An 11,289-nucleotide genomic window follows, 5' to 3' on the forward strand; every position below is an offset into this window, starting at 1 on the left:
GACAGAGGGTAATTTTAAACACTCTTCTGCTCCCCAGTTTCTAGTTTGTTCAAATTCTGCCTTTTGTTACTATGTGCCTTGTCAAACTAAGATATTTAATGGCATATCTATTAGTAGTGAATTAGACATGTCAAAAGTAAAATTATTTGAAGAACGTTGACTGTGACGTGTCTTTCGAATACTATTCACAAAGACCGCATTGCTTCATTTAATTACCAAGTACACATAAATCTGATTTTGAGCAAGTCTCAGTAACCTATGCCTGGCTTCTCTCTGGTGCTAGTGACTACCCTTCAGCAGCGCCTCCTGCAGCCGGACTTCCAGCCAGTCTGTGCTTCCCAGCTCTATCCTCGCCACAAGCACCTTCTAATAAAACGGTCCCTACGCTGCCGGGTAAGTGCCCCACCTGATCGGCACCAAAATGTCTAGGATGTGGTATCAGTAGTAAACAAAGAATATATGGGGAGTGTGGCACTATTTGAAATACTTTTCAATATATTAATAATCCTCACTGTTCTGTGACATAGGAATTGTTTTATTATTATGGTAAAATTATAACAAAACACTGCTCTTTCACACATTTCACAAGTACAATTCAGTGATAGTCCTCACATTGACCGTGCTGTGTAGCCGTCACCACGATCCATGTCCAGCTTGTGTCGTCACCCTGAGCAGAATACGGTGCCCTTGTGCAGTGACACTGGTCAGCTCTGGTTTCCACATACTGGCTGTTCCACATACCCATATTCAGTGGGATCACCTCCTAGTTGTCCTTTTGTGCTGACTCCATTTCAGCCTGTTTGTAGTTTCATCTATGTCATGGCATGTGCTGGACTATGAAGCAGGTATTATTGTTTCCCGAGTTTACAGACTTGAGAACTGAAACATCTCAAGATGAAGTAGTTTACCCAAACGTGTAGTGCTAACCACTAAAAGAAGAGTGAAAGAATGGATAGCTTTTAGGCTATTCAGGGGGAAGTTAAAAGGAATGATGTTTTTTAAAACCTTAATGAGCCTCAAATAAACACATGTAAAAGAAATCTTTGGATCAGTAACGCCCAATAGAACATGCTGTGATCATGGAACTGTTCTAGATTTGCACTGTCCAGCATAGGCGGCAACTTGTCACTTGTGACTTGTGCAGTTAAAATACTGAACCTTTAATTTTCTTTAATTGTAATGTTGCTACATGTGGCTAGTGGCTACTGTATAATAAAGCTCTAGATGAAAAGATAGGCAGGCATATCAACCAAATAATGTCAAGGGAATAAGGAAAAATTAATGAACTCTTTGGGGAAATTTGCACACTGGTTGGATTTATTATTCTAAAGAATTAATGGGTTTGTGTGTGATGATAATGGTGTTCGTATTATCGGTCTTAAAGATAGACATCAGATAGGGATGGAGTGACGATGTCCGGGAATTGTTTCATAATCATCAGATGGAGAGTACAAGAGGTCACAAGACTGGCATGAGTTGCTAGCTGTTGAAGCTGGGTACTTATAATACTGTTGTCTTTGTAAGAAATATGTCTATTTACACTTACTTAAAAGAAGCAAATGCTTTCAAAAGATGAAAAAATCCTACATTAAGAAAACAAGTGAATTACAGCAATTTATATGCTGATTACAGGCAACACAAACAAAATTCAGAAAGGTTGAAAGTAAAACTTGGTGGGGAAAGATGTATAAATACTAATTAAGAGAGAATTCATAAAAGAATCGCTATGACAATTCTAAATTTTACTTATTCCTAATAACATGGATTCAAAATTTGACACAGATTAAAGCAAAAAATGTTTAGATTGCATAGTGAAATAGACAAATTATTGTGGGAAAATTTAACATACTTCTATCTGTTACTGAGAGAACAAACAGACAAAGCTCAATAAGGATCTAGGACAGTTGAATTAGCAGACGTGACCTAATGGGTATATATAGGCATAGCCTCTTGTCAACATCTGCAAAATACACATTTTCAAACACAGACCATGTATGAAAATTCACCATACTCTGGAATACAAAGCAAATTGCACCAGTTTTCAAACACTGAAACTGTTCATATTTGATCATGATACAACTAAGTTGGAAGTAACGAATTCCTGAGATGTCAACTAAGTGGAAGAAGCACACCAGCATCAGTGATTGACGGATTGGAATCCATATCATCCGAAGTTGAAGGAGGGATCACTATCAGAGCCTGAATTGTGAGAATCTGATGTGCAGAAGGCGGTGGATGACAGTGGGAGCCCAAGATTTGTTTGTGGAACTATTTAGGAAACAAGCCTCCAGAGAACTCCCCCAGTCGAAAATTGAGGGATGGGAGGAAATGGTCACTAAACAGAGTGCTTGGTGTTTCAGTTTGTGAAATCTAGGATCGATGGCCCTATAGGGACAGCAAGTAGAATAAGGGGTCTTAGTGGGGGGGTGTACAGTGGTGGAGGTGTGGGGTAAGAGGAAAATGATATCAAGGAATCTATGTAGAAAAACACTGCTTAGAAACTGCTTGTGATGGCAGTTGTACATTCTACTTGACATAATTGAAATTGGTAATGATATGATATATGTATTAAATTCCAACTAATAAAATTTGAAGTTACTAATTCCTAAATAATAAAACTATAGGATGCAACTAAGACCATGCTTAGATGTATATATTAAGAAAATAAGGTGGGAAAATAAATAGATAAATAAATAAATAAAAAGAAAATAAGGAAGATTAAAAGATTGTAAAGACTTCATTTCAAAAAGTTAGGGAGAAAACAACAAAATTAAGTCCAAAGAAACAAAAAAGTAGATATTCACGAATTAAGAAACCAGTATAAAATAGAGAAAATCAGCAAATCCAAAAGTTTCTTTCCCCCCACATTAATATTACTATATAATTAAATTAATACAAACTTGTGTAAATATGTATGCCAGTTATATAATGCACTAATATTTCCCAAAATTAAATAAGCACTTTTTGATCCATCAACTTCACTTTTATTGTCTCTGAGGGCACACCTCTACCAATACAAAGCAAAAATGCAGACATTGTAGTATTTCTGTACAATGAAGACTGAATCTATTTAAAAGGGTGTGCTAATTTTTTAGCTTTAAAAGTTAGAATAATGTTGAATGGTAAATGTCAGAACTCCATTCAGGTGGCGAAAGTAACAAAGTTACTGAAGAAATTTTATTTTGGAATTTCTTCAGGTGATGGTGATATTAGGCTATGTAGAATAAAGACCCTTATTTTGTAGGGCATTCAGGCTTCAGTAATTAAGCGTATTACGATGTGTGCAGCTGTTAGATAAGCACATACATAGGTGGAGTAAAGTGTGCTGGTGCTAGCAGGAGGGTCAGCAGTGTGAGTGCACCAGCCACCAGGAGGAGGAGGAGGAGGGGGAGGTGGTCTGCTGTTGTAGAGCTGTCCCGCCTCAGAAACCCCTGGGAGCGAGTTCTCTGTCCTTCCTGCAGGGGTTGCCATGAGGCTTCACCGCTGGATTGGCTGAGAGCAGGATGTTGCCAGCTGCTGGCTAGGTGATGGGATTTGTTGTACCAGTCTTCTGGAAATCTTCATGAGACACTGGGGGCAAGGGGGACGCTGAAATAAGTGCCTGACTGTTGCATTGATGAACAAGACAATTACTCTGTAGGATCTTAAAGAGTATGAAAAGAAACAGAAGGAAGGAGAAAATTAAAATAACAAAAATTAATGAAACAGCAATTAACAAAGTTAGATTTTGAAAAAAAGGTTTATAAAAATCATAATATTTTAGTTAGAGGGGAAAATGTTTAAATTATCAATTCCAGGAATGAAAAAGAGGATTTTGTGACAAAATATAAATAAGATATTGCATACATCTTTATTGTAACAAAGTAGGAAACTTAGATGAAAGAGAAAAAAATCTGAAGAAAATAAAAATTAGTAGAAAACAAGTTTTAAAATCTGAATAGCACTATTAATATTAAATAACCTTAATTATAATTATGTTCCCCAAAGAAAACTCCAGCTCCCCATGGCTTCACTGGTAAACTCCCAAACATAAAGAACTGTTATACAAGCTCTTAGAAGAAGGGGAAATATCCCCTACCTTTTTTTTATGAGGACATGCTAATTTTGATACAAAAATTCTAACATGGGCATTATATGATCCCATCAATAAATCCATCTGATAGAATGTTGTGAAGTATTTGGTAAAGTTGTGTCTTGTACTCATAGACTATTAGACAGACTAAAAGAAAAAACCAAACTCACTGCTACCGAGTTAATTCTGACTCATAGTGAATTTCTGATACTTTAACTCTTTACCAGAGTAGAAAGCCTCATTGTTTTCCCATAGAGCAGCTGGTGGTTTCAAACTGCTAACCTTGAAGTTAGCAGTTCAACATGTAACCACTACAGTACCAGGGCTTCTATTTGGAATAGACTGGAATCAACTTACATGAAGAAGAATTCCGCATCGGTGTTGGAGGAAGGCACATTAACAACCTGCCACATGTAGATGCCACAGCCTTGCTTGCTGAAAGCGAGGAAGGCTAAAGCACTTGTTGATGAAGATAACGATGTCAGCCTTCAATATGGATGACAACTCAGTGTAAGGAAGACCAAAATCTTCACACCTGGAACATCATGATAAATGGAGAAAAGATTGAGTTGTCAAGGATTTCAATTTGCCTGTATCCACAACCATTGCTCATGGAAGTAGCAATCAGGAGATCAAAAGACACATTGCTTTGGGCAAATCTGCTGCACAAGACCTCTTTAAATTGTTAAAAAGCAAGGATGTTACATTGAGGACTAAGGTACACCTGACCCAAGCCATGATGTTTTCAGTCACTGAAGTAAAATCGATGTGTGCAACTATGGTGGTGGTGAGAGTATTAGAAGCACCGTGGGCGGCCAGAAGAACAAGCAGACCTGTCTTGGAAGAAGTCCAGCCAGAATGCTCCAGAGAGGCAAGCATGGCGAGACTTCGTCTCAGGTACCTTGGACATGTCTGAAGAGAAGGAAAGTGGAGGTGCAGCAAAAAAGAAGGCCCTTGCAAGATATGGCAAAATAATAATTTATAAATTATCAAGGGTTCAAGAAGGAGGGGGGAGCGGGGAAGGAAGGGAATAAATGAGGAGCTAATGCCAGGGGCTTAGGTGGAAAGCAAATGTTCTGAGCATGACGAGGGCAATGCTTGTACAAATGTGCTTTACACAGTTGATGTATGTATGGATTGTGATAAGAGTATGAGCTCCTAATAAAACTATATTTAAAAAATTAAAATTAAAAAAAAGGGCCCTAGATGAGATGGATTGACGTAGTGGCTGCAACCGTGGACTCCGACATAGTGAGGATGGTGTAGGCCCAAACGTGTGTGCTTCCATCCTACATAGGCTCGCTGTGATAGGCATGGCGTGAAGGGATGTAACAACAGAGGCAGCAGAAACAGGCCTGGGCGTGTGAGGAAACTTAATGTTTCCTGAAAAAGACATTGCAAGTAAGTCAGGAAAGAATAGGCTGTTGAGTTCTGCTAGATCAAATGATGATGGGGAAAACGTCAAACAGGGTCCCTACTCACTCCCTACCCAAAACATCAATCTCAGGAAGGCTGAAGACGAAAAGCAACATTTCTGAAAGAACAGATGGAAATATAGGAGACTATCTTTCTGTCTTCTGGATAGGGAAGTGTTCTGTTTAAAAAATAAATAAGCACATAAAACTGTACCCCAGCACAAAGAAGATCCATAAATAAGTGAAAAACTGGGTCACAGATTGAGAAAAGTCATTTGTAAGGTATCTGATTAACAAAGGATTATTCTCTGGAATGTGTAAAGATCATGAGCAAATCAGTGAGGGAAAGATCACCCAGTGTAGGTTTCCTCCACTGTCAGAGTTGAGCATCCCTTTGAAATGTTTAGTAAGCCCAAATGGCTTACGGCAGTGGTTCTCAACCTTCCTAATGCCGAGACCCTTTAATACAGTTCCTTATGCTGTGGTGACCCCCAACCATAAAATTATTTTCATTGCTACTTCGTAACTAATTTTGCTACTGTTATGAATCGGGCGACCCCTGTGAAAGGGGCATTCGACCGCCAAAGGGATCCCAACCCACAGGTTGAGAACTGTTGGCTTAAGGCAAAGCAATCAATATGTATGGGAAATTGTTTTTCGTGCCCTGACCCATATTTAGTACAGTGAAGCAATAGACTTTTAATTTTATCCCTTACTGTATGCACAGATGCCCACAGACACAGTTCAAAGCTATGGTAGCATTGTAACTGATGATGCTGAGTAGATTTCCTGGAGAGGGAGCTTGGAGGCGCCACGCTCCCTGCTCAGGAGTACACACTGCCTCTTTAAGGGCTGACTGCAAAACGGACCCGGAACGCTGTTCTACTTTTTACCTTTTTTTTTTCTTCACAAAATAAACATCTCTCTGGATTTCTTTTGGTTAATGAAAACAGGTACTAATGTAGGCCTTTTGTAGACGCGAAATGGTGTAAAGTGAACTCTGGCATAATGGCAGGTACCTGCATAAAATAATTCTCACTGCCATTGGGTCAGTGCGGACTCTTGGCTAACCTATAGTACAGGGTCAGTCTGCCCCTGTGAGCATCTTAAACTGTAAGTGTTATCAGGAGTAGAAAGCCCTGTCTTTCTCCTGCAGGGCAGCTGTTTTCAAACTGCTCACCTTGCAGATTGCAGCCCACCACGTATCCACTAACTAGTAGATAGCTTATACCCCATGGTAGAGGAAATGTCAATGGCCAAAACACATGAAAAGATACCTTCCTTACCTTATATTGTAATTGGGGCAGTGTACAATGAAACTTCAGTAAGGTACCATTCATAATCATAGGTTGACAAAAGTGAGTCTGACAATATCAAAATAAATGCATATGCCCTTAGAGCCACCTCTAGAAAACTATTACACATGAGAAATTATTTGTGTGAGAATATTCATTGCAATAGTGTTTGTAATAGTAAAATAATAAGATTTTACTTATTAAAAATAACTAAAATAAAAATATCTTACTATTAATAGTAATAGTAAAATAATAAGGATACCCTAAATGTACATTTGGTTAAATAAGTTGTGAAATCTTGAGAATGGGATGGGTACCTCTGTGCTGGTACAGAATTAATTCCAGACAGATTAAATGAAACATGCGAAGGCAGACGCTGTGTCCTCAATGCTCCGTGCTGTGTCATTGTCAGGGAAAGCTGGTGTGTGCTTCAGCTCTCGTGTACATTCCTCCTGAGGAACATGCACTGGCTCTAGGGAGAGGGATCCGGGGGAAATTAATGGAAAGTCATTATACGTTACACCTTTTTGTATGATAGAAAAAATATCTAACAAGGTCTATGTAATACTCATTCTAGAAAAGTAAATAGTTGTAACTGTGTTTCTACACATGGGATTTGGAGTCTTTTAACTTTACAGGACTAGAAAACTTCATCTTTCTCCCTTATTGTATGTTAATTATTAACAGCTATTATTTCAATAGTGTTTAAACACCAATAAAGAATACTAATATTTAATAATGTGGTCACACTTAATTTGCAACGCTTCAAACAACATCTTTTGTAAATTTGAGATATCACTTATTCTAAAATGTGTGGTGTGCTTGTTTTCAAACAAGCAGCCATCAAAGAGAGAGACGTCAGCTAAGTTCACGTGGAAGTAGCATACCAGCCTATGTGATCCAAGGATTGTAAGTAATATCAAATGTAAAGGAGGGAATAGTAGCAAAACTTAAACTGTGGACATGTACCTGCAGAAGGCAGTGGATGACAGTGGAAGCCCAAAATCCATGTGCAGGGGCCACACCAGATTACACTTCCACTGAATCCCCTCTGATCATCGTTGAGGAATAGCCCTGTTATCCGACAGAGCATTAGGAAGTTAATTATGGCAGATGTAGTTAGGTTAAATGTATTATCATAGGACCTCCTTTTGACCCATTTTAAAGCTATTTCAGTTTAAAAAACAAAATGAGTGGAAATACATGTAGATTAAGCCCCTGGTGAGTTCCCTCTGATCATAACCCGGGATGTGAGTAGCTTTTCTATCATACAAAATGCATCAGAAAGTGGATTATTGAAGATGCCATTAGATGAAAAATTAGCACCCTATCATTTGATCTCCCTTATCCATTGATATCTGTTCCCTTTTTAAAATCTTTTTCTGCTTTCTTTTCAATTCAGGTTTTTATCTGCTTGCTCTTGTTATTGTTAGTTTTTTGCTGTTGTTGTTTTTCTGTATATGAAATCCAGGATAGGTAAATCTGTAGTGTCAGTAACTTGATTAATGGTTCCTCGGAGAAGAAACCAGGGAATTCCTGAAAATACAGGGAATCCAGGGCGGATGAGCCCTACAGGACCAGTGGTGTGAGTGGCGAAACAGGGAGGGTAAAGGGAGAGTTGGTAGGAAAGAGGGAACCGATTACAAGGAACTATATGTGACCTCCTCCCTGGGGGACAGACAGCCGAAAAGTGGGTGAAGGGAGACGTCGGACAGGGCAAGATATGACAAAATACCAATTTATAAACTATCAAGGGCTTATGAGGGAGGGGGGAGCAGCGAGGGAGGGGAAAAATGAGGACCTAATGTCGGGGGTTTAAGTGGAGAGAAAATGTTTTGAGAATGATGTACAAATGTGCTTTACACAATTGATGTGTGTATGGATTGCGATAACAGTTGTATGAGCCCCTAATAAAATGTTTGAAAAAATAAAAAATTTTTTAAAAAAAGAAAGAAAGACGACCTTCTACTCCCATAAACAGTTACCATCTCAGAGGCCAGACTAGGGGTCACTGTGAGTCAGCCTTGGCTCGATGGCAGTGAGTTCAGGGGAGGAGCATAGTGGAGCATAGGGAGTTAACACCGATGAGGACAAAAAGGAAGGATTGTGGTGGTGATGGTACAATCCTTCTTCGTGTGATTGAACTATTGTTTGATATGTGAAGATAAGCCAGTTAAATTGTTTGGAAAAAGTAAACTGTCCAGTGGTTTGTAGCAGGAAACTTTAGGTAACACTAGTAACTTGCCATTTTGAATTTAGCAGCTCTGAATAAATAAAGGCATTCCTATTATATGTCCTAATACATTTTCTTTCTCATTTTTCAGAAATGTGAACATAATTTGAGCAAGCCAGAATTTAATCCAACATCTATCAAATTCAAAATCCAACTGGTTGCTGTGTGAGTTTGGGGCATTGTTTTACACACCGTTATGCTTGGCTTTTGTTTTTCAGCATGAAACGTGTTTTTACTCTTGGCTTGAAAAAGGAAGAGAACTATGTCAATAATTTTGCTGGTCTTTTCCTGTTTTGAATTTAGCTGCATACATGTAATATATGCATACATATATCAGTCTTACAACAAAATCAACAGTCTTTGTCTCAGGGAGAGGTGGCCAAAGCAGCAGTAGTGTGGTCTAGGGCATTGTTGCCTGTTGATTATTAAATTAGGAATCATCTTTTAAAAGTAAAGTAAAAATAATAAAATGCATAACCCTATATGGTTGTTTGGTTTGCTGTGGTCAGATACACTTTGCAGAGCGGGATAAATGTGATTAACTGTGAACCTACTGGGTTTATCAGTATAAAGGGATTTTGTTTATCAAAATCAGTTGGCTAAAAAAAGAATTTATTTTTTATTAAAAGATCATTTTATTGGGAGCTCTTACAACTCTTATTACAATCCGTACATCAGTTGTATCAGGCATATTTGTACATGTTTCTATACATTTACTTTCCCGACCTGGCAGTTTTCATGTCCCTGGCATACAGAATTCGATACAAAAGGAGAGCAAAGGGTTTCAGCATGGAGACACAGATGAAGAACTCCAAATGGCTGGCAACTGTAGAAAGATGCTAGGGCATAAAAGTTCTGGAACTAGCATTGTGCTAGTAAGGATGTGGGTGGGGTGATTGCATCAATTGTTGGTCGGATGGGGGATTGCCCTTGCCTGCTCTGCAGAGTGTTGTGGAGTTTCAGACCAAATCACATAGGTTTTACCAGCCATCTTTCTCAGGAAGTGGTGTCTAGAAGCAGAAGTGCCAGTATGTAAGGGCGCGTTTACAAAGATGCATGTGGCAACATTTTAGTGGCAACGAGCTGGCAGTCGTTTCTGTGTCAGTCTGCTTGGACATCAGCAGGGATATAATTGGTTAAATTGAGCTGTACTCTAGCTTACTTACAACCCTGTAGGACAGGGTAGAACTGCCCTGTGGGTGTCCGAGACTGACTCTTTACAGCCGTAGGAGGCCTCATCTTATTGGTAGCAGCCCAACTTGTAACTACTCCACCATGGGGGCTCCTGTCCTATATAATAGAAGTGTGATGATAACCTCTATGAGTGTTTTGTTCCAAGTACTAGCCTAAGCACTCTTTGCATGTGTTCCCAATTCTTTAAATAATTTCAAGAGCTAGATAGTATTGTCTTCATGTTGTAGTGAAACAAAGGCACAAAATGCCTTTCCCCCAGATGTGCTGTATAGAAAGGCTAAGCTGGGATTAGAACCTGGGCAGTTTTGAGTCTACAACAATTTAACTACAGTAATCAGCTATCTATTTAGAGAGCCAGCATAGCATGTGGTTCAGAGTAAGGCCTCCAGAGGCACCTGTCCTAGGTTTCAGCCTGGATTCTTCCACTTACCAGCAAGTTACTTTTCTTCTTCTGTATAGTTGGCATAGCAACAATGTCTGTCTCATGAGATTGCAATGGTGATTATGTAAATTGATCTTTGTTACATGCTTTAAACAATGTCTGGCACATAATAAGTGATATGTCAGTGTTCGGTATGTATTATATTCCAAATATAAATAATCATATAATAAATAATAGGAAATATATTACTCAATCAGCCTTACATTTTAAAATCAGTTGCCTATATAGAATTAGAGAAAATGGCTTAATAAAATCTCAAACTAAATTTAGTAGTATGTAAGAAGGTATCTGCCATGACACTTAACCTGCCCTGGCCCTGGAGATGTAGACTCAAAATATACGTAAGATTTGAGAAGAATCCTGGGCACTTTGGTTTTGTGTCGCATCTTAGTGCCTCGTAACACAGTGGTGATATTCTTTAAAATTCTGATTCCATCACCTGCTCTAATTAACATGAAATGTGTTATTTACTAGATAAAAAATAATAATTCAAGGGACTCTGGTCAATATTAATGCATGCTTTTATTTTTGCCCAGCAATTATATCCCAGAAGTGAGGATCATGTCAATTCCCAACCTTCGCTGCACGAAGGTCAGTCAGTACCTTACGTATGAGCATAAAGAATAAAGTATTGGTTG

General features: G+C 38.7%; 1 protein-coding gene across 3 annotated transcripts in view; it reads left to right on the forward strand.

Moving 5' to 3' along the window:
* DCTN4 (dynactin subunit 4) overlaps window positions 1-11,289 on the forward strand; it is a 35,174-nt gene that overhangs the window by 16,804 nt on the left and 7,081 nt on the right. For all 3 annotated transcript variants that reach the window (XM_004696729.2, XM_004696730.2, XM_045284614.1), the window contains 3 exons: window positions 284-393; window positions 9,107-9,180; window positions 11,188-11,242. In XM_004696729.2, coding sequence (XP_004696786.1) covers window positions 284-393; window positions 9,107-9,180; window positions 11,188-11,242 — 239 coding nt within the window. The remainder of the gene's footprint in view (window positions 1-283; window positions 394-9,106; window positions 9,181-11,187; window positions 11,243-11,289) is intronic.

This window comes from Echinops telfairi, unplaced genomic scaffold (assembly GCF_000313985.2).
Source record: "Echinops telfairi isolate 266 unplaced genomic scaffold, ASM31398v2 ScPeMD7_7469;HRSCAF=8507_0, whole genome shotgun sequence".
Lineage (NCBI taxonomy): Eukaryota > Metazoa > Chordata > Mammalia > Afrosoricida > Tenrecidae > Echinops > Echinops telfairi.